Raw genomic sequence first — 24,095 nt, 5'->3', positions numbered from 1 at the left:
CCTTATGTTGTATTCATCCAAGGTCATGGTTCACAGGGTGACTCTGTTCAGCCTCTGGTACCAGTAAATGTGTCCGTGTCTTGTTGTAGTTACTCAACATGTGACAGTCAACCTGAGCCTGAGCAGGACTCAGAGGAGTGAGACCTCTGCTGTCCCAACACCAGCAGTGGAGGAAATGTTCAGATCCTTGACTGAATACATTAATAAATTAAGTCCTGTATTCTACTAAAGTAAGAAGTATTATCAGTAAACAAAGCATATCGTTCTACAGTGAAATATCCACTGTGATCAATATACTATTATATTTTAAATTAGTAGATCAGCTATTTTATGATACATCAATATGTGAGGTGCATTTTACTGGTGAGGCCACTCGAGGTGGAGCTGGTTTAGTCTGCTGGTTTCCAATCAATCACTGGATAAATCTGAGTTGTTAAGAGATGATTAATAATTAATTACAGATATATATTGATTTTTGATTCTTTTCTTTGTCTTTAGTCTTTGTTTTTTGTGAAATATTGGATGATTTGAACATTTCTGCTGGAACTGCTGACAACTCAGAGACACCTGAAAAATACTTTTTGTAAGAGGTCACAAGCCACTTTTTCACTTTTGTAACACTTCTCTTATACTTGTGGTTATCACATGAAAAGCAGTAGAGTTAACAGCAGTGATGGAAAGTAATATAATAATAATTGTATATAGTTCTGGTTTACTTTCCCTACTTTGTTTAATGGCTTTATTTACTAGATAGCTCTGGTGGCACACCAGCAGACAGGAAACTTGAACACCCACATACTGTAGGTCAAATCAGCCACATTATTTACAGCAAGGATGATGAGGCGGGAGAGAAATTCCCCAGACTGCCTTAAAGAATCACGCAATTTTGTGAGTTTTTGAGTCAGGAAAAACTTTCTAAACTTTGTGAAATGCTGTCAGTGACAAATTCTTAATTGTTTGAGCCTTCTTGTAAATTCGGCATATGTTATAACCTCGTGTTAGCACCCCTAGTTCCCACATCCCTGCTAGGTAGTGTACAGATTCAAATTATTAATACAAAATGTTATCAATGAACAAAATAAAGCATTATTATCACTTTTGGGTACTTATCCACCACTGGTAACCAGGGTACCTATAATCTTAAATGTCAGCTATTTAGTTAGTTTACTTACACTGTTAGCTTGGTACAAGGCTAATATAGAACAAACAAACAAAACTGCACATGTATTATTTTGTTTACACTTTATATATGAATTATCTTCTATCCAAAATTTATTTTAGGTCTGAGCCAGGCTTCATCACCTGAAACAGAGACAGAGTCACACCTCTGTCTTTCACTATCGCCTCTTCGACATTCCACAGCAACAGGTGTGGCAGCGCCGCGGTGTTTGTCCCTGCTCGGCTGCCGTAGCGGAGCTGGCTGTGTAAGAACAACACTGAACTGTCAGAGGAACTTCTGCTTTACTCCGCTGCACTGATTTGAATCTAAAAAATGTCATAGCTCGGTGTTTCTGCCCTGACAGCCACGCACAGTTATCTGGACTCATCCACCGTTATCGCGCAACAAATCCGCGCGGCGACCTCCAGACTTCAAACTGGCAGTTGGTAAGTTTAGTTAGCTTGTTTAGCAGCTGTAGCATTGAGCTAGCCAACTTCACTTGTAACGGCAGCTACGTTTCACCCCAACTTACACTAACAATACACGACCTTTCGTGTTTTACTGCAGGGAGATGTCACGTCACATTGTGTAGGATTTAAACTTGGCAGGACGGTTACAATGGTATTTTTGTTTTTACTCGTTGTCGTGAGACATTTGCTGTTTATAAGCTAATCTCTGACGTTAAATGGCTTTAACGTTTCCACAGATGGTCACCGAAACAGGCGAGTGAATTCATGTTCGGCTCAGCTTCTTAGATGATGCGAAAAACTGCATGTAACGAGCTACATTTACTCAAGTAACGTTACTGCACAAGTACTTTGACTTCCACCATATTTGGAGGAAAATACTACACTGTTTACTTCACTACAGCTACATTTATTTGATAGCTTTAGTGTCTTGTTACCTTTTAGATTTAAGTGACGAATACACGATATAAATTAACCAATAAATGATGATATTTTGTAATATGATAAGCTTCCCAATAGTGTAATAAGATAACTGGAAATAAAGTGAATCCCATCTCTACCAGTTGCAACATTAAAGGGGTTTTCACATTAATGTATCTTATTCTAATACAGTTATATGACATATATATATATGTGTCGACCAGTATGGCTTTTTCAGGACCAGAACCGATTATTAGAAATCAAGGAGACTGAAAACCAATAGTTGGTATCAGTATACATTTGCAGTAAAACTTAAAATCTTAGTGTCAAAATGAAGAACAAGCAGTGATGGAGTGAACCTAAGTACAATTTATTAAAGAACTGTACTTAGAAACAATTTTGAGGTACCTTACTTGAGTATTTCCTTTTTATTGTACTTGTACAAGTTAGAAGTTATGTTGCAGATTCAGGTTATTCAGTGTCTATATGCTGTTAATTGTCAGATAGTGAAAAATCCCAGATAATGATAATTGGAAAAATGCTGGATTTCGGCCGTGATAATCGACCAGGATGATAATATGTCTGTCTCTAAGTTATTTGTGTACTTTAAAGTACACAAGTAAGAGTTTGAATGCAGGACTTACTCTTGTAACAGAGTATTTTTACTGTGTAGTATTGCAACTTAGACTTCAGTAAAAGATCTTAAAGCTGTCAGGAACACGGAGCATCAATATCAGAACTCTCTAATGGTTTTATTGGGTATTAAATTGTTGTAACATGTTATCAGTGCCATCACAGCTAATAAGAATCCAGTGAAGATCTGATGAGGAACCATTACAAACTAGATCAGCCCACAGGGTTGGGCAACATGACTGAAATTAATATCACAAGAACCTGAAAGTTCAGTCTTTAACTTGGTTCAATAAAATCATCTTTACTCACGGTCCATGAGCGAACCGATGAAGACTGTATGATGCATTTTAAGGCCTTGGAAAAAGCTATTTTTGAGCTTGAGTTTTGTAAAATTGTCACAATAAGCATGTGTTATAATATACAGTATATGCATGACACAGTAAATTGGGGTAAAATGAAGAAAACATTTCTGATCCTGAGCCGGAGGAGAATAAACTGGCTATCTTTATTGCACATGCCGCACTCTTTGTCAGACAAGTGAAAAACTGTATAATTTTTATTTGTTTCTTTGAAAAACAGGTATTTTACAAAGAACAAGCATCTGAAGAGGCGTCAAAACAGGACAGATGAATTTCTTTGTTCCTGCAAACTGATTTGTTGTTGGGGGTGAACAAAAGACCAGAGCTTTGGAGAAATGTTAATAAAGATGCCTTCAGTGTCCTGTGGAGTGGAGAGTCTGAAGTGATGGAGAACATAGAGGAGAGGTAAACATTCACAGACACAAACATTCACACTTAAGTTGTCCCTGTCCTGATTTTATCTCACCAGCAAGCACTAGTCAAAACACGTTGAAAACTTAAACACTAAAGATGCCACTGAAATCACGCCTCCCTTAGATGTGATCATGACTAGACTATAGCAACAATCATACCATTAGTACAAGATACAAACTTGGTGCCTGTGTTTCGCAGTTCTGCAGTATATATATGTATCCAGTTCTGTATGAGTGATATGCTGTTGAGTCATTTACAGATGTTGTACTCCTCCCTCCAAACATAACCGCATGTCAGGGCCTGCAGGCGCTGAACAATTATTGGTTTACGTATGAATGAGATGGAATTTAACTCATCTTTGTGTCTCTCAGCCACAACATTATATTATCGCCAGGTTTAAAATTTGGTTCTGGTGTTTCAATTCAGGCTGTAATTGTAATATATTTGTGTGTGTCATTGTAGCCCAGCAGATGAGCGGGCCCAAACCCCCCCAGAGCGAGGACTGCTCCACATCTGGCAGTCAGCGGGGCCCAGTGCACAGCTGCCTCCAGAGAGAGTGCTCCTGTCCAGGCCTGTTCTGCAGGCCGCGTTGGGAGAGCATCATGGACTCCTGCTGACACAGGGTGAGAGTTGAAATATGGCTGTTGTCTCCCAACAGCTGTGTTTGATTAGATATGTAATAATTTATTATCTTGATGTTACAACTATGGTATTAGAAAACTTTTATGAAAGCATGATTCAAATTTGGATATACAAACAAGTTTCTAGTCAGAATTAGTCATCACTCAGTAGTTGCCGTCTTGCAGGTGGTCTGGTGTATTCATTCGGTGAGCTGTTATGGAGGGACGTGAGCGTCCCGGTGTCTGCTCCGGTGTTGGAGGTCTCTCTGCTGGGGAGGACGGTGGTCCACGTGGCTGCTGGAGGCTTTCACTGTGGAGCGCTGAGCGAGCAGGGCAACATCTTCATGTGGGGGGAGAACACTGCAGGACAGTGTGGGCTGACTGAGAAGGGCACAGCTGCAAGCATCACAGGTTGGTCAACACTTAACCTCTTTTCTTCCCACATCCCCCTGTCTGTCTGTCCGTCTGTCTGTCCATCCTACCCACTGCTTGCCCTCCTTACTTTTTTCTTCCCATAGTGCCTTCATTCATTCCTATAATCCATTGTTAAGAAATGTCCTTCTCCTTTTCTTTCTTTCATATATTTTTCTCTTTCTTTATTTTCCTTTTTCTTATTAAGTCAATAAATTAATGTATTTAACAATTGATATGCATTGGCGAAACATCAGCTTTGTAAAATATCCTGTGTCAGTTTCAGAGCCGAGCCCCATCTCTGTGGTGGACAATGATGTCGTTCCTCCAGCAGCGGTTCGGGTTGTGGATCTGGCCTTCGGACGGGAGCACAGCCTGGCTCTGTCGGCCCAGAATGAGCTGTGGGCGTGGGGCAGCGGCTGCCAGCTCGGCCTGGTCACCAGCACCTTCCCTGTGTGGCGACCACAGAAGGTAAGTTTGTGTAAGAAAGAGTCAGATTGAAAAGATTGTTATGTATAATGAAACTGAATCCTTATTGAATACTTCATCTTTTAAATGGTGAGAGAGAAAGAAGACTAAATGTGTGTACATCTCTGGCACAGGTGGAGCACTTGGCAGGCCGACATGTAATTCAGGTAGTTTCTCTTCCTGATTTCCCCGTTGCCACATTTGTACAAAAAAACACCGTGTTCTCCATCCAGAAATACCGTCGCTATTTATATTCCACAGGTGTCTTGTGGTGCCTACCACAGTCTGGCTTTGGTTCGCAGTTTACCTCCAAAGAACTACAATACCCAGAATCCCCCTGAAAAGAGGGAGCGGGGCCAGTCACCTCACTACTCAGTGACAGGGAAGGAGGAGCCGTTTACAGTTGATGGTGGTCACTACTGTCCGCTGGGAGTGGAGCTGACTGAAGGAATGACAGAAGAGGTAAAGACAGTTCAAAACGTGCCACAGGATATTTGATTCACAAGGATTTCTCAGTAACTTGAGCACATTTTTTTGTTTAAATTTCAGCTTTTTCCAGCACTGGTTGATGTCCCCTCTTTTGTTTGTTTTCCCAGACATCTCACAGAAGAAGAGCCCCCAGACAAAGGTTCCAACCTGGGGGAAGGTCAGCTGGCAGCAGTCCTGGTTCTGCTGCCGGTTCATGTCCATATTCTGATGATGGCAAAACCAACACTAAACAGTAAAGTATTACATACATGGCTCTCTCTTTTATTCGTTCATTTAATGTCTTCCTTTTTCAGTCTTTCTCTACTTTCCCTTCGTTCCACTGTACAACCTCAGGAAGAATCTCCTAGTTGGCACCAGGCTGGAGCCCGATGGGCTGACTGAGACAGACGGTAGCCCCAAGTCCCACCCACTGTCAGGCTGGAGGTCCAATAAGAACTCTGCTCTCTCTGATGAAATGGATCTTCAGAACCTCCTCCAGAAACTCTCTGGTCACTCACTTGAGACGCCCAACACCTCCGGGCTCGGAGATACTGACTCACTGAGCAGTTACACTTCAGGTTGGTGATTCAGTTCTGGTCCTTTATCCTCAGTTATTATGTCTGTTCACTTGTTATTTCATGTATAACCCCATTCATATCTTTATCCCTGTGCTCTTTGATTATTTTTCATTCTTCCTTCATTCGTTCCTTTGTTTGCTTTATTTTTCGTTTGTTGCATTGTGATTTAAAGATTTAGTATATAATCTATTTTCTTTCTCCAGTGACCTCTAATGTTTTCCGTCTCTCCCTCCCGCCGTTGTTCTCTCCAGATGACAGCTGTGTTTCCTCAACTCCTTCCACGGATCTGTTGACTTCCAGTTACAAAGAAGAGTCGTCGATTAAGAGTCAAACCAACAAGTAAGACCAAGTTTAGTTGACAGTGAAGCACTTTGTTTAGTCAAGAATTTTAGGCAGATATTCTCTTTAAATCTCATGTTGAGAAGTTGTAGCACAAATAGCAGAAAGTACATTTTTGTTGCTATTTTTTCTTCACGTTTATGTTTTATCAACCAACAATGCAAGTCTAACTTTAAAGATGTGCTAACATACGCAGACAAAAAGCTCAGTTATGTGCCATTATTCACAAACCAAGTTGATTCTCACCTATACCATATTTACCCTCTGAACTTTGACCTTCCCTTCTGCAGAAACAGTGGGCTGTCCACGTCGTACTCCTCCTCTCCAGTGTGTCTGGAAGACGTACGACATTGTCTGGAGGCAGAGAAGCAGGCGCTGAAGGGGCAGAAGAGCTCCAGTCTAACAAACATAAACCAGAGGGGGAAAGCATCAACAAACAGGAGACGCTCTCTGCCTGGAACACCCACCCGTGGTAGGAATGGCAGGGTGTGAACAATGTGACTACACGTTTGGAAAGTACGCTTATTTACCGTCTTGCCAAGGGCTAGATACCAGAAGGCAGATACCGGAGAAGAGGCTCACCAATAAATATATTTATTAGTCAGTATGTAAGACCTCATAACAATACTGTAGTCTGCAGAAATGGAGAGAACAGCAACACCAAATGTTCAGAAACTCAATCAATGTTAGTAGCAGGCTGGAATATAAATGTTATCTCCAACAGAACCACAATATTATTTTCAGCCTCTGTTTGCATTTCACTTCAACACAGAACAATAACGCGTTCTCCTGGATCTGACGTGATCTGCTCGGATAAACTGATATGAAAGTCAGGATTAGTGTTCTTATCTTGAGATAACAATATTTATTTTTTTGAGATAACATGATGAGTAATGAGTTAAAAGGAGAAAGTAAAAAATAGCTACACATTAAAAATCAGAAAGTCTGTTAGTCACAGTATAACTTGTATGGTCTCAGCCAACTTTTAGTAGCCTAACTAACCATTTATAAATCTCTTTACACCATTCAAAGGTATAATATCTGCAGTGTATCAATAGTGCCACAAAAGACGAGCAGGCACAAAGTGTGACCTTTAAGGAAACTGATGAATAGCAGATGCAGCAGACCAACTTCTCATTTTCTGGTTTTCCCAGAGTTTCAGGAGCGTCAGAATGAAAGTCTGTCTTCAGTTAACACAGATCTGAAAACCATCCAATGGTTTTCAGTTTTAGTAGTCACAGTTGTTGCTAGGTACGCATTAGAAGTGAACTCACCGTCCATATGTCCAGAGACTCACCTTTTTTTTTTCATCCCATGTTTTATATTCTTTATTTGTACATAAAGCTTCAATGTTTTTTCTCCTAGTTCTTCCAACTTCCCTCCATTGTTACTGTTGCTGTGATTTCCTGCTCTGTGCTCACTTAACTCACCTTGACAGATTCACACGGCTCTCTGCTAGCTGTTTTGGGGATACAGAGTCTTACAAAGAGTCGTTAGGGTGTGTTCATACCAAACCTGTTTGGTGCAGTTTATGTGTTTGCCCGTGTGTAAAGTTTATTGAGACAGATGAGAAAAATGCAGTTCTGAACTCCGGTGCAGTTTGTTCGAGAAAAGAACACAACACAAAGCAGCTACAGGCGTGTATGTTCTCCGATCATGTCTGCAGTCTCCTTCATCCCATCGTCTCTTTCCTCTGTGTGTAGTAGCTGTTGTTATGTACAGTATGACAGATGAAGTGCGTGTGCAGTCCTGACAGATACTTGCATTTATAACTAGTAGCTGATGGTCCAGTTGTTTGTATCAACACTGTTACCAAGACTTTTCCATTAGATCATGTGTTTTTCTTTCAGGGTCACCACGGCAACGGCGGCCTTATGCCTGCAGGCCATCTTCTGCTGCTCGGATGCAGTCCGCAGCACCGAAGGAGCCCGGAGACGGGCTGCCGTCTCTGGACACAGAAGTGTGGAGCTGGGGCCGCGGGTCTGAGGGGCAACTAGGTCATGGAGATGATCTCGCCAGGTCTTAACAGAAATCAATACAAAAAAATCGTTACCACACATTTAAAAGATCTTTACCTAACCTGAAATATCTCAGAAGCTCACAAGCTGTTAACGTGTGTGTGCATGTGTGTGTCCAGACTCCAGCCTCTGTGTATCAAGTCCTTGACAGGCGAGGAGGTGATCCAAGTCGCCGCAGGGTCACACCATTCATTGGCCCTCACCGCTCACTGCCAGGTAACACTCGAATGAACCGAAGTCTTCCCTTAAGATTTAAACCAAATCTCATACTGTGCTAACGTAGAAGTACAGCATACTCACATAGAGACAAACTGACATATCTCATGTGTTGCAGGTGTACTCATGGGGCAGCAACATGTGTGGACAGCTTGGTCACGTCAACAGTCCTGTCACTGTCCCTCAGCAGGCGAAGGTTCATTAATTCAATTAGTGCTCAACTAAGTTACAGATACTGTATACCATGAGACATGCTGCAGTCACACTAACCGATCTTCTGTGTTTTGCTGTAGCTGTCTGAAGGTCTTCGGGTTTGGGATGTGTCAGCCGGTCAGAGCCACTCCCTCCTCCTGGCTGACGGAGACTGTGTCCAGCCGGTCCTGTTGTACTGTGGCCAGCAGCAGGAGCCAATGTCGGCGCAGAGTGAGAGGTCACACCGGGGTCAAAGGTCACACCATAGGTCACCCAACAGAGCAGAGAGTTACACAGTCAGACCCACACTGCTGCCGTTCTGCATGGAGGTGTGTACGTCCAAAACTGTATGACTAACTGTTCCTGGTTCTCCTTCAACAGGAGGAAGATGATGGGTGGAGCAATTTTCCGACTGCACCACTGGAGTGTATTTATTTTTAGATATTGCTCACAGTTCAGTGTGATTAAAGTTCACAGCTGCCATTTTAAAATCTGTTGGACATTGAACAAGAGAGAAAGAGAAAGCTGAGAAATAACAAAATACTGTCATGAAAGACAACTTAAAAACATTATAATGCTGTCAGAGTATGACAAACATGTATTTCTTCTGTGTGTGTGTGTGTGTGTGTGTGTGTGTGTGTGTGTAGATGGGTTACATTAGCACTGTGTGCAGCGGTGGTCAGAGCTGCGCGGTGTTGGCAGACCATAACATCATGGGTTTCATCTCAGCGATTCATGAGCTGGCCTCCAGAGAGAGACAGTTCTACTGCTGGCTGAGCAGCGCCAGGAAGCTCCTCCTCACACCGCTACGTACCAGAGGTGAGAGGCTCCTTCTTTGTTGACCTTTGCTCTAGTGTGCGACGCCCTCATGACTGGTGGTTTTAAATATTTTCCTCTTAAATGTAAGTGAGAATATATGAAATGGTGGCAGACGCAAGGAACTGTGCGCAAAACACAAACTATCTGTGAAACAACACATGCATGATTTAAACATTTAATAAGCGAGTTAATAGCAAATGGATTAACTGAGCATGTTGTTGATTTCCTCCACAGAGAGTGCGTCTCCGTCGTTAGGTGAGCCGTGCACTCACCTCTTCTTCTCTCTTTGTGAGAGTTTTGTTCGTCTGAGCGCTCTGATCGGTCGACACTCCACGTCACTCACCTACTTCCTGCATGACGTGCAGGGCTGTGATGTCACTTCCCTTCCCCTGCTGACTCACACTGAGCACTTTCTGGACATTTATAAAGAGTAAGATTCACATTTGTGTTTCAACACACAAAATGTCCACACTGCATCTTCATACGTTTTATAGAAAATATGCAGTTTTTGGTTTTTTTTAGTCATGGTTTTTTTTAGTCATGTGTTTTATTCTCAGTATCACTCTTTTCTCACCTTTTATTGTCCCTCTCATTTACTTTGTGTTTCATCCCACTTTATTTATTTGTCATAGTAGAAAAAGAATATTTTTCTCTCGTACAACGCGAATCACATCAAAAAGAGATTCTGAGCCTTTAATTCTTTTACAGATGCTTTAACAGTCAAAAAGTCCATGTCAAGTTTAATTAATACAGGCGTACTGTATGTTATTTGTCTCAATTTTAAAATAAAGCCAAGTCCACCTCTGTAACAACAGATTCCACGTTCTGTATCTGTCCTGTATATGACTTCATACGTCAGTTTGAATACCGAATATCAACCCTGATAATTGAAAACTCAGTTTCACTATGCATGCAGTTTGTGCTTTCTGGGCTTTTTATAAAGAATTTGTAGAATCTGTTACATGGGTTGCTGGCACAAACCAGGAATGTGGCACTGTTTTTCCAGACCAAATAAAATGATAGTTTACTGTTGACAGTAGACAGAGCAAGGAGTCCACGGACTGATGGAAAAATTGTCAACATGTCGGCTTTAGTAAGAATACAGCTCATGTGTGACAGAATAAGATGAAAACTCAAATTAAAATCTCTCTTTCTCTCTGTCTGTCTCTCTCCAGGTATTGTTCTTCAGTAGGTAACTTCCAGGTGATGGGTGGATTCCAACCACTCCATAAACTCTCACTGTAAGCACCTTACTTTTTCTGCTTGAGTAGACGTAGACTTCTCATTCATATTAAGGAGACATCTGCAAGTGCAAAGGCCTACAGAGCAGGAAACGTATTATTAATGCTGATGATCATGCCCGTGCCAATGAACCAGTTCTTCTGGATATTTTATCCCCCAAACAAACCATAAAGTTAAATTACTTCCTGTGCGGCAGCAAAACAGCAATCAGATTAGCTTCCACCAACAGAAAAGACACATATTTAGATTAAAACCCTGAGATAATTTAGTCCTTATTTGTGTTTCTCTGTGTCCAGTGATTGTTTAGGCTCTCAGCAGACGATGCTCGCTCAGCTGTGTGTGTCAGACCAGTCTGTGAGTGCCGATGTTGACCTAGTTTCGTTGTTGTACTGGCCTCTGCAGCAGCTCCACCAGTACAGCCGAGTCCTGCTCAAACTGGCAGCCTGTTACGATGTGGTGAGAAGGAAGCTCTCTGTTCTCTGTCCCTTCTGCACTTTCACTCTTTCTTTTTTTGACTCAAACACTCTTAAGATGTTCCTTCTTTCTCCTCTCTGTTTCACTTTCTCTTCTCAAAATGTTTCCCATGATTAAATACACTGCGATATGTTGCAACTTATTACTGTCATTGTACTGACTTGAATTCAAGATGCTTCCCATTTTGCAACACCTGTCCTTTGACAAAGGAAACATTTCTTAAAAAAGTTTGTAATTGGGTTATTTGGCAGAAGATGTAATACATCTACACTCTTCTGTATATTTTTAAATTACAAAGAAAACACAGTAAAACATCTCTTTCTTTTCTTTCTCCCCCTCAGTTAACTACAGAGTATCAGTCCCTTCATCAGGGCTGTAGTCAGTATGAGTCCCTGTCTTCGTCCCTGCTGCGGAGGAAGAAGGAGGCTGAAAACACCTTCCTCTTCTGGAAGACCCACTCTGGAAAAACTGTGAGCACGACTCTGTGTTTAGTTGCTTAAACCTGCTAACATTCTTCCTGTACTTGTGTAATTGTACTCGTGTGTTTGTTCATCAGGAGGATCTGCGTGTCGCTCGGCGTCGTGTGGTGTGTGAAAGCAGCAACAGATCTCTGACTCTGCAGAACGCCGGGCGCTTCTCCAACCACTGGTTCATACTGTTCAATGATGCACTGGTGCACACTCAGGTACAAACACACACACACACACACACGTGCAAACACACAGAAAATCTGTGCACAATTGTTCTCCGTAAACAACAACTGTTCAAACATCAAAACATCCACAGGATCTTTGTCAGTCACATTCATAACACATGGAGCTTCAGCTATATCTGTCTGTGCATATCTGTCTTCTTGGTGTTTCGACCATGTTTTTTTGCAGATAAAGTTTGTATTTGTTCATTATATCTTTCAATCACTCAGGGTGCCATTCCCTCTCAGAGCATCGTAAGTATATCTGACTTCAGTCTAACCAGCATGGGTGTGCTGGCCTCTGCTCAGTGCTTACACTCTGACAGGTTCACATGGGATTAGTGAGCAAATAAGTAAATGTTAACACAGGACTTTATGTCATGGTAAAGGGACTATTCACCCATAACCCAACACATTTTATCTCCTCTTCAAATCTAGTGTTTTTGTTAAATTTCTCAGTATTGTGTTATTGAGAGGTGTGTCTAATGATGAGGGTACACTGACTGAATAACCAACAGGCTTTAGTAATATCGTAGCCTTTATCATTACAGATGTCCTGTGTTGACATTTATTTTGTGCATGCTGTCCTGGTGGCTGGCTCTGAGCTTTAGCCTCTACCAAACAGGCTGCCGTGTGTTGGTTTGGTTTTTAGACGTGTTTGCAGCAGAAACGTTAGAAAATTAGCTGTAAAAAATAGATGAGGTCGTAGTTGCAGTAGCTCATGGCTCATAAGTTAAAGGATGCATCCTGCCACTGTGTTCTGGTCCAAGAGACAATAACATCACCAGCTCTAAACAAGACGCGTGTCACTGATCACAACGTATTTGCTGTTGCCTTGTCCTGAGTGTCTCTTCTTCTGAACCCTGACTAATAGTTTGTCTTCCTCTCTGTTTGGTGTGGGCTGGTGTGTTAATAGACAGCAGTCAGTGGTGAAACCTGTCCTGTTTTCTCTCTGTGGTTTTTGGTTCATGTCTTGTAATGATTATAATAGTTAAGCTTTGTTCAAGGATTTAAAGGCTTTATTATCATATGCAGAAATAAACACTTTATCGGTGTCAGTGCAAGTTCACTATGTCTCTACTTCGTGCCGTAACTGACCTATTTACACAAATACAAATCTGTATTTGAAGCAAATAAAGAAGAGCAGCAGATAAGAAAAGAACAAACACAAATTCATATGCACTCACTCACATTCACTCATACATACTGAATTAGACGATTAAAGTATGTGCAAATGTCAGCAAGATGAGCAAAAGTGTAACAAAAGATTGGACCAAAGTGTTTTCTGCTTTAGTTTTGTTATTTACTGTCACTTATAAAACAGAAGTGGTGTTGAAACTGTAAAAACTTCATTGATGAAACTATTGACAAATATGTGATTTTTGTAACAGAATCAGGAAGCGGTCCACAGTGGCATCCAATCAGCAATCTTCACATCCACACTCTGTAAAACTGAGATTACACTGGTGGTGTTTTGTGTAACCTTCCTTAAATATTAAAGCAACTAAATAGTTTTTGGTCAGCAGCTCAGGTCGGATGCTGATCCAAAGTGTCAGTATATGACGACCTGGGGATCAGACTTAACAATCAACTGGATTTATCCAGGAAGTTAAACTTTCTCGCTTTAAACACTACAGTGAGATATATGTGAAAGAGGCAAATCTGTTGGACACACATATGCACATGATGTGGATTGAGATAGTGAGATGTTAGCTAATGTGAGAAGAATCCGTGTCCCACATACATGAAGTGCTGCTCTGTGTGTCTGCAGTTCTCCACACATCACGTCTATCCTCTGACCTGTCTGTGGGTGAAACCAGTTACTGAAGACAGCAGCGGACTGTGAGTTTGTTGTGTTTAAAAATCCAAACTGTGAATGTTAAAGCTAACATGGCTAATATTGACTCCGTTTTTGGAGCAGCATCTAGCGTCTGGTAGATGAACTGCGTTTTAAGGCACTCCAGTACTGACGAACGTTCAGCCTGTGGTTGTTTTCTGCTTGTTTATTGTCGTGTGTCTTGTGTCTCCAGCTATGCCATCAAAATTACTTGTCCAGAGGAGAGTTTCACTGTGGTGGCCTCGACACCACAAGAGAAGGTACTTTATGGTTTATACACTCATTAGCTTCTTTGTTTTTCCTTTCCAGTGTCGCCAAGTGCTTGCTCATCATTGTGGGAATTGTTGGGTCACTGTGAATAATTTTATGAAGAGTGTGGTCTTGATTTATGCCTCCAAGAGCAGGATATTTCTCTTTTTATGAGTTGAGTTTAGTCTGAAGGCACTGAAATTGTAATATCTTATGCTCACATGATCTATAATTTAGGATCTGCCTCTGTCTCCCTGGTTTTGTTTTATCACTCTCTTCTTTTCCAGAACAAGTGGCTACGATCTCTGAACCAGGCGTTGGATCAGGTGCTGGGTGGTGGAGGTCAGGGGTCATCGCCAGGGGTGATGGGAATGTCTCGCACGGCCTCGTACACGTTCACCGGAGAGGGGCGGTTCAAAGACGCCCAGTACACCGGGGGCTGGTTCGCAGGACGAGTTCACGGCAGGTCAGAGAGCATGTGTGTTTGTGTGTGTGCGCTTGTGCCTATCCCACCTCCACCTCTTCAGCTACACTGTTTTTTTTTTTTTATTATTCTTACATATATCTTTATCTGCTCCAGAGTGTCAAACTGGTGATGCTTAAGTAGAGGGATAGTAAATAACAGTACAATTGCGTTTCACAGAGGCACCATGAAGTGGCCCGATGGACGGACCTACGCCGGGAACTTTAAGAATGGACTGGAGGATGGGTAAGTACGTGAACCTGGTGCAGCACTGAAGAGCTGGTTAATGTGTAATGTTGACACATCAGCCTGCCTTTTAGGGAGACTTGTGATTCAAAGATAACATTATTAAATACTAAGGCACTGTGTCCACATAGCGTTTTTTTTTTCTCTCAGCACACAAACACTTCATCTCAACACTCCTGAGTTCACAGCCCAAAAAAAACCCCTATGTGTTCACACACCCTGACAGAAACTGAAAATAAACTGTTGTCTGAGCATTTCTGTACAATTGTTATTTGTCATTTCAGCTATGGAGAGTGTATTATACCTAACAAAGTGTTGGATAAGCCAGATAGTTACCAAGGACACTGGAGAGACGGCAAGATCCATGGCTTCGGCAAGTACAAGTCAGTACACTATTTTCTGCCGACTTTTGTGTGAAGTAGCATTGAGTATTGATCTATAAATGTCATGTAGAGGTTGTCATCATGAAAGGTAAAGGCAATATCCAGTCTTTTTTTAAGTCTTACCCAGTCATCAGTCATCGTGTCTGGCTCAGAAATGACTTGGCTCCCTGGAGCGATACTCTTCTTTATTTTGAATGAGTGGTCTGTGCTAGAGTTGAACCCACAACCCTGGCAGTGTTAGAGCCTTGCTCTGCACATGAACACACACAGGGCCACTGTCTCTGTGTGTGTGTGAGTATTCTCTGTGGGCTGTACTCAGGTATGCCAGTGGCGAGGTGTACGAGGGCTGCTTCAGTGACGGGCAGCGGCACGGTTACGGCATGCTGAGCTCCGGTAAGCTGGCCAAGAAGTCCTCCAGCGTTTTCATTGGCCACTGGGTCCATGACAAGAAGACAGGATACGGAGTGTACGACGACATCACCAGGTAGATTACACTCACAAGTAGAAAAAACCTGGAGACTGAACTGTATTCTTGTTTTTACAGTAATAATAAGGAACTATCAGGTCAATATTGAACATCTACTTCTTGTTAATATAACCACAGTTTGTATCGCTGTCTTTGTAAGTATTGTTTTAAGTTTGTTTTGTCATTACTCACAGCTCTATTGTTTTCTTCTCAGAGGTGAGAAATACATGGGACTGTGGTTGGACGAGCAGCGGCACGGCACCGCTGTGGTTGTCACCCAGTACGGTGTGTACTATGAAGGCACCTTCAGAGACAACAAGATGAGTGTAAGCTCACCCTGAAGTATTCACTTCATCATCTTGATAATCAACTGTGGGATAGTCGGAGGTAGTACAGGGATTAGTGTGTTTTGTTGATGACGTAGGCTACGTGAGTTTTCCACTTGATGTGGAATGTACAAAACCTATTTATGATGAAGGGTTGGTGGTCAGTGTCTGTGGGTTTTGTCTGGGAAGCTTCAGACTGGATTACCAAGTAGAATTTGGCTCAGTAAATCAGGCTTATGATGTAAGTTCATCATTTATCATGTCATATTTCCTTTCATTCTTTCTATTTTAAGCTACAAACTTATTGAATGTTTTACGATCTAAAAGTAGCTCCTTGTATGGAGATACTCTAATGTGTACTGTCACTTAAAGACAGAGGGTGGTGCCACTGAGCTTCACTTTTCTAATATCAACTGCAGGTATCTTCAGACAATGCCTTGCCAAAAACAAAGTGAATGAGATCATTTGTATGTGTAATGGTTTTTTTTACTGTGTGTACTTCTGTCAGCCTTGTGGCTGTTAAGTCAAACTGAGTTTATAAAGTTAAAATATTTCTTAAATAAATTTATTTTGATATTAATTATCAAAAAAAGCTAAAATATTATAGTCCTCAGAAATCTTCAGCCAGTCTGCTCATTAGAAATCATGTCGTCAGGGTTTCATGTCCGACCTCTCCAACAACAGAAGAAACGGTTTAATTTCCAACTCAGTAGCTGTGGCCACCTGTAGTGAATGAATCATTTGTGACCAGGGATCATGAAAATATGTAAACAAATGTAATTGTGGACACAGTCGTAATCACGTACATCTGTACAAAGACTTGATGTGTGTTTTCTATCAGGGTCCAGGTCTGCTGGTGTCTGATGACGACACGGCTTTCCACGGGGAGTTTTCTGATGACTGGAGTGTCAACGGGAAGGTAGAAAACACTCTGTCTCCTTTTTCTCTGTGTGCTCTGGATGTTTGTCTGTCATGCTTACCGTCTGTATATTCATCCTAATGTTGTAATGTTGTAATGTAACTGTGTTTCTTTCTTTATCCACTTTTTTGAGATGTTTGATATAATGTCATACACAGTTATAACATCCCCTCCCTTCTTCTTCTTCTTCTTTTTCTTCTTCTTCTTCAGGGAGTTTTGACTCTGGCTAACGGTGACTGCCTGGAGGGCCTGTTCAGTGGAGAGTGGAGCGCAGGACTGAAGGTGGTGGGAACGTACACCAAACCAGTCGCTGAAGAACTAGAACACAAGGACAGAAACAGCCTGCTGTGAGTTTTTAATTCTGTTGAGCAGTTTTATGTTTATCTTTTTGTGTGTAATCGTGTTAATTGTACGAATGTTTGTGGTAGTTCTGTTGGTGTTATTGATAGGACATGACAGCAGTTTGTGTCATCTAGAGCTCATGTTCGGTTTGTTTAAATGTTTGAATGTGTGTGTGTGTTCAGCCGGTTGGGTCAGTACGTGGTGCCTGCAGGTCAGAGGTGGCTCTGTGTGTTTGATGAATGTTGGAGCCGACTGGGCTGTGACACTGCTGGGAGAGGAGAGAGGACCATAGCCTGGGAGAACATCGCAGTTAGTCTAACATCTGCACGACGACACAGGTAGAAACAGCAACACACATACACACACACACACACCATACATCCCTTTTCCACCAAATTATCTCTGGCTCTTGAACTGGTTCTGTTCAGGATTCTGCGAACACTTGGTGCTATCTAGTGAACCAGCCCGCTTTTCCACCAGTTGTCAGCAGAAACATTGTAATTGACGATGTGTCATGTGTAGAAGCAAGATGGTGGATCACACAGATTACCTGCAATCTTTCGTTCTGTTTTTATAGAAATTAGTTTTTATCTGAAACATAAGCAAGTTCTCACTTGACTTCTCCGTTGCTGCATTCTCCATCATCTCTTTCCAACCTGTAGATTAAGACGCCTCCGCTACAGTTCGCACTTCAGTTCCATGAAAAACTGCTATTTTTTTGGGTACAGCTGCCAACTTTTCAGGCATTTTTGGTCCAAATGCTCCAAATGGTTGAAAATTATCTGAACAAACCAGAACAGAACCATTTCAATGTTGTTTTGAAAAGGGGAAACAGGCAAATATACATTTTGTCACACATTTCCTACACATACAGCTGTATATTAAAATATGAGTGTGTTTATGTGTGTGTGTTTGTAGCCCAGACCTTACTCGCTCTCAGACCAAAGTGTTGGAGTCTTTGGAGTTAATTCCTCATCATGGAGAACCGGTTACCACCGCAAACTATGACAACATACGAAGATACCTCACCAAGGTACAAGTGACTGTGAGGGAAACCTTGTGTGTGTGTGTGTGTGTGTGTGAAACTCTATCTGTCTCTCTGTTGCTGTTTTGATAATTTTAATAATCTGTACAGGATATAAAGAAAGAAATAATAGATTTTACTTAGTTGTCAGCTTATAACTAAATTCTGATACAACAGCCCTGCAGTTATTCTTTCTGAGAAGTGTTGCTTTTAATATTTTGTCCACGCTTATTTTTTTTTTTTTGTAATCTTCATTTAATCAGGCTAAATCAGAGATAAAACTCTCCTTTCCAAGAGAGACCTGAGAACGAAAGGACATGCGCAAGAATACAATCAGCGAACACAAATACAAAATAAATCTCCAAGGGGAACGTAAGACTCTAGTTTGAGGGCAGTTTGCCGTTTATTCCATTTTAAAGATGCACTTTACCTGAAACCAGTTCTGTTAACATTAGTGTGCACATGAGGATGAGAATGGGTGAAAATGGACCTGGAGAGGTGTACGTACTGCCCTAGTCTCGGACTGAATCGAGGAAACATATCTGCCCTTTAAAGGTGGTTTTGTTGGTGTAATACTGAAGTGTGCATGCCTGTGTTTGTATGGCAGGCATGTGAGACCCCTCTCCACCCACTGGGCTGGTTGGTGGAGACATTGGTGACCGTCTACAGGATGACGTATGTCGGTGTGGGATCCAACCGCAGGCTGCTCCGACAGGCCGTCCTGGAGCTTCAGGGCTACCTCACACATTTCTACAACATCGTCCGGTAGATACAAGTTCTCAGTTCTCACTTTTGTTCACCTCAAGATGACTTTTGATGTTTTCAGCTGGGTCTCTCGTAGTCACTTTACTAAATATTAGTCCTGTTGCCTCCAGGTTTCTGTTTCCAGGGTTACCAGAGGATGGTGGCATCATCCCAGAACCTCCTGCATCTAAAGGCAGACACGACTCTAACACAGCAGAGCAAGGGTGAGTGTCAACACACACAACGCACAACACACACAGAAACTGATGGGCGTCTGAGCAGATACAACGGTTCGAAACATGAAGGTCTTTGTCAGCTTTTCCATCCCATATCTCCTCCTCATCCACCCCTGTCGTCCAGCAGCGTGCTGGTGGTGTGCTGCTCCTCTCTGCTCCTCCCTCTGCTGCTCCCTCGACTCTACCCACCTCTCTTCACCCTGTACTGCCTGCAGGAGGAGCAGGAGGAGGCCCAGTACTGGGACCGCATCCTCCGACTCAACAAACAGCCCGACCAGTCGCTGCTCAGCTTCCTGGGAGTGCAGCAGTGAGTATTAACACATTGACACGGACGACTTGAGCTGTTGAGTTTAACATTTTAGATGTGGGTGTTGATGAGCACCTGTATGAGTGTGTGTTAAATTAACCTGACCAGATATTCTCTAACACACACTTGTAGGAAGTTCTGGCCTGTGTGGATGTCAATTCTTGGAGAGAAAAAGCAGGTCAGATACTAAGTGTACCATTTTCTCCTCATGCATCTTTTTCCTTCACTGCCTTCTCTGATGCTGTTTGTATCTTTTGCGTAACTGTTCTTCTTACTTCTGTTACAGATTGTGTCGAGCAGTAAAGACGCCTGTTTTGTTTCTGCTGTAGAGACACTCCAACAAATCAGGTAGCTGCCATGTGAGCTTAAGTGACATCACATAATTATTAACATCAGTAAATGTGATACAGTGTGATTAGCAGTAAAATCATCCAGACCAAATTCACATATGGTCTTGTAAATTATGTTTTTGCCCTGATTGTTGCCTGACAGGGAGTACTTGCCCCCAGGTCATGTACCGCTCCTTAAGGGTTGTAGTTCACATGTACTGAAAGATTTCAATGTTGTAGACAAATAAGAGAAATTCTGGTCAAATACTATCCGTCTGTATTGAGCTTGAGAACATTAATGGATTAAAGGAGCTCAGGTTTAAAAGAATTTTCAACCATTACTGAAAACAAAACGAGAGTTGTCCGTCTCCTCACCTGATGCAACAGAATATTTTAACACAAATCTTAATTTTTACAACTTTAACTCAGGACATGACCAAAACTAAAAGTACATCACCTTGTGTATTAATGAAAGTGTCTCCGTTCACATGCAGCACCACCTTCACGCCATCAGACAAACTGCTCGTCATCCAGAAGACGTTTGAGGAGTTGACCCAGGAAATTAAACCTATGCTGGATGGTAACTTCCTGTGGTGCATGGACGACCTGCTCCCGCTCTTCCTCTATGTGGTGCTCAGGGCAAGGTGTGTTTGAACAAGAGGCTTTGGCATTATGATGGTGTGTGTCTGTTTCAAACACAGAGTGGTGAGCAGACGCTGCAGGCTGGTCAACATGTTGTGTTTTTGTTCCTCTGCTCTCCAGGATCAGGAACCTGGGAGCTGAGGTCAATATGATCGAAGATTTAATGGATCCCAACGTTCAGCATGGAGAGCTGGGGCTGATGTTCACGACACTGAAGGTGTGCTTTTACACATTTTATTGCTTTTACACATTATGGAAGAAGTAATTTAAAACCCACTTTTATAGACTTGCTTTTATTTGAAGTCACCCTTTTAAACTGATTTTTCATCTTTCTATCTTTTTATTCCTTTTGCTGCTCTTAGTCTATATATATTTAATCTCCAACATTTTACAGACCAGAAAACTAATTGATCGATGAAATAATAAACAGACTAATCGACAATGAAAATAATCCTTAGTTGAAACCCTAGTAAACAGGACATCCTTGTACACTGTCCATACAAATTCGAAAATAAATCATTAAATGACTAAAGTAACATTTAGAGGATGAAACAATCTTTGTATTTCACGTATTCATCATCGTCAGTCCTCCGTCACTTAATCATCAATTCAATTTCTCTGCTGCAGGCCTGCTACATCCAGATCCAGCAGGAGTCCACTACCTAGGAGTGGATAGGAAAAAGCCTCACAGTCAACAAAAACTTCACACGAAGGAGCTGCCAGAACAAAACCAGTCAAACCAGCAGTGTTCTACTGGAGGCCACTGGGAAGCTGCACTGTTGTCAAACAGGAAGATGATGTCTGACACCTCGTTCCCTGCTGATCCTCGTACAGCACACCAAAGTTATCTCTTTTCTATGGAAGACAGTTTTCATAGGAGGGTAACACATCGCCCTCTTCAGGACATGTTACAAAACTGCATCATTATCTTTATAACAATATGTTGTTACTGTAGATATTCAGTAGTAATACATCAGCTGAGAGTACAGAAATATTCAAAACACGGTGCGGTTCTCATTACTTTACAGTATTTTTGCTTTACTGTATACACGCAGTATACAGTAAGGAATCAGTGAGGTGCTGTATCAGTTTAGCTGCTTTCTATCAGGAATTTAAGCACTCAAGGAAAAGGGTACTGACAAACCACATCACTGATGAAGTCTGAACTAGGATCAGATTTTAAAGTGAACATAGGTAGCAGATAACTGCAAAACTAAGATTATAATGTAAATATTTTGTTAATGTCTGAGCAATCCTCAAAGGGAACTTGAAAGTCTCCAACCCCAGTAGATGCACTGTTGAAAATATCAAATGTAATGAAGCCTTCGGTGCAGACAGTTGTTTCACTTTATTTGCATATAAAATAATAAAACCTCCTCTTCAGTAACATCCACAAACTCATTTAGACCCATTAAATCTGCAGGAGAGGTAGTTCAAAATATCACACTAAACAGTTTCTTGAAACGATGTAAATTATTTTGTATTTATTTATTTTTTAACACTTGTACTCTCCTGTAACACAAACCCAACCTGTGCACGATCCTGCATGTTGAAACCTGCCACGAAGCAGTTTGTCTCAGGTCTGAACCCCCTCGATATTTATAGCTAATATACGGTAAACTGAGCAGTAGGACAGGAAAACGTTCCTACAGAGGGAAACGATTTTTTACTTTACTTAAAATAATTAAAGAGGGAACACTGATTATAGTTTTCAACCAGGTTGTTATTCTGCGGAAGTGTTTGTGTGTGAATGAGCGTAAATGAACAAATCTGAGGAGGAACACTTTTAATGTTGCACAAGCTTTTTTTTTTGTTTTTTTTAATTCACCAACCAGCCAGGAGAGTGTTTAACGACAGACTATATTCACTTTTTCATGGCATCAGTTGTTACAAAAAAGTAAATGTTTTTTGTTTTTCCCCACCTCCATCGAGGACATAATATTTTCAGTCCTGTTTGTTAAGAAAATGTGGTGGAAGGTCGGCCATGAAAAGTAAAAGAAAGCATAATGTGCAGCCGTTAATTCATTTAAAGCATTAATTCACATTGCGAGATGGACGTTAGAAACATTTTCACTATTTTCTTAGGAACTGCTGCACTCACTTAAATGAATGTATGCCATGATTGTCTATCACTGTGTGTGCTTTAATTCAGATCCGGATGCTAATTAGGTAGCTAACTTAAAAACAAAAAAAACATTAAGGTATTTCAAACTTTTCCTTTGAATCCATCTGTATCTTTTATAAACGACTGTATTTTCAGATCAAGATCCTTTAGGGACATCAAAGTAATATTTTTCAATGTCCAGTATCTCTTTTAAATTTTCTTTGTTCTTGCAAAAGAAAAAAGTTTGTGATCATGGCATGAAAAACATTTTTAGCTCCCAACAGTCGACATATATTTGAGTACAACATCCTTTTGTTTTTGTTTTTTAAGAGCCTGAGGGCGCTTCAGATCACTTTGAAATTGATTATATTAATTAATTTATTAATAGAATGTAATTGAAATTATTTATAAGAGATATATTAAAAGTATTTTATCACAAATCTGGATATTAAGCATCTCCATGAAGTCAAACTTTTACATTCTAGCTGAAATCCCACCAGTAATGATTGTTAAGGACGTGTCCATTATGAAAATCCACTGAGAAAAAAAAGCAGAAAAAGATGATTTACTCAACATTAACTGCCGTTTCAGCAGTACTGAAATGTGTTTGTACTGTATTAATTTATTGTCACAACCTCAGAACCAGAGTCAAATGTGCTTTTTTATCTTTTTGTTACTTAAACCACTGCAGTGTAGCAACTCAAGGATGGATGAGACAAAATCCCTCAGCGGACCTTTTAATGGCCTCCTTTAATACCAGTTTGGAGGACACTGCAGAGGTTTTGCATATCTTAACACGGCATTAATAACCAACATCACACACAGGAGTCTGTTTGTTGATTTATTTCCTACCTTTTAGGTTAGCCCGGGTTTGATATCATTTCAGAGCAGCATTAAAATCAAACTTTATCGTCTTATTAGTGATATAAATGAACTTTAAGGTAACGCAGGAACCATTTTGACTCCTTGTGATTTGTCACTGTACTGACATGAATTTTAACCAATCATTTAAAATACAGCAATGATAAAGTGTAAAGTGTAAAAAAATTAATGAAAAGTCCATGTAGTTTCTACATTATGGACTAAGACATGGAGAACGTGTCATGATCTTTTGTAAAAACCTGCATTCATTGGAGGTTTCAAGCTAATGAGGCAATGGCCTGACTGAATTTATGACTTCCGTTTATTATTTTTTTTAACCAAGTCTCTATTTTTGTAACTTCATACATTTTTAGAAAGAGATGATCAAGGGAACTGATTGCATAATGTTAATTTGATGTGATGGATTAATGAGTTGTGATTGGAAATGTGTTTACTGAAAAAAGGGCAATTAAATTGATTTAATTAATTAAATGTCTTCTGATGATTTTTTCTTTTCTATTTTAGTTTCACAGCAAATAAAAATGTTCATATAAACTGCTCATTGTGTTCATTTTTAACAGCAGACATGTTGACTTGTCATTGTGGGGAAAGGACAGGTACTGATAACA

At 41.0% G+C, this 24,095-nt stretch overlaps 1 protein-coding gene across 3 annotated transcripts; it reads left to right on the top strand.

Moving 5' to 3' along the window:
• Positions 1-1,369: 1,369 nt before the first annotated feature.
• On the top strand, positions 1,370-23,958 carry LOC311262332 (alsin-like). 3 transcript variants are annotated; one of them, XM_084361657.1, is made up of 40 exons: positions 1,370-1,605; positions 3,259-3,443; positions 3,915-4,075; positions 4,259-4,483; positions 4,764-4,954; positions 5,086-5,118; positions 5,213-5,413; positions 5,548-5,672; positions 5,774-5,997; positions 6,249-6,336; positions 6,627-6,808; positions 8,187-8,355; positions 8,474-8,570; positions 8,689-8,766; positions 8,864-9,091; positions 9,410-9,581; positions 9,816-10,011; positions 10,757-10,822; positions 11,120-11,279; positions 11,639-11,767; positions 11,854-11,982; positions 13,760-13,830; positions 14,019-14,085; positions 14,362-14,540; positions 14,718-14,783; positions 15,068-15,166; positions 15,486-15,650; positions 15,847-15,958; positions 16,800-16,877; positions 17,088-17,224; positions 17,402-17,557; positions 18,138-18,252; positions 18,851-19,008; positions 19,119-19,211; positions 19,351-19,530; positions 19,663-19,708; positions 19,817-19,878; positions 20,354-20,503; positions 20,622-20,718; positions 21,129-23,958. In XM_084361657.1, exons 2-40 carry the CDS (start codon positions 3,424-3,426, stop codon positions 21,165-21,167), a joined length of 4,944 nt encoding a protein of 1,647 aa, XP_084217783.1. In that variant the 5' UTR covers positions 1,370-1,605; positions 3,259-3,423; the 3' UTR covers positions 21,168-23,958. The 3 variants fall into 3 exon arrangements, with proteins under 3 accessions (XP_084217783.1, XP_084217781.1, XP_084217782.1); XM_084361655.1 differs by having other exon boundaries at positions 19,348-19,530; XM_084361656.1 differs by lacking the exon at positions 1,370-1,605 and adding an exon at positions 1,654-1,881 and having other exon boundaries at positions 19,348-19,530.
• Positions 23,959-24,095: the final 137 nt, after the last annotated feature.

The sequence above is a fragment of the Pagrus pagrus genome (assembly GCF_965226575.1).
Source record: "Pagrus pagrus genome assembly, chromosome: 9".
In the NCBI taxonomy this organism is placed as follows: domain Eukaryota; kingdom Metazoa; phylum Chordata; class Actinopteri; order Spariformes; family Sparidae; genus Pagrus; species Pagrus pagrus.
This window is presented reverse-complemented; position numbering and strand designations above follow the sequence as displayed.

Coding starts and splice junctions, on each gene's coding strand:
- LOC311262332 (XM_084361655.1), top strand. CDS start 3,424: ATGGAGAACATAGAGGAGAG. Junction 5,673..5,773: donor GGCAAAACCAACACTAAACA/GTAAAGTATTAC, acceptor GTACAACCTCAG/GAAGAATCTCCTAGTTGGCA. Junction 20,719..21,128: donor TGATGTTCACGACACTGAAG/GTGTGCTTTTAC, acceptor TCTCTGCTGCAG/GCCTGCTACATCCAGATCCA.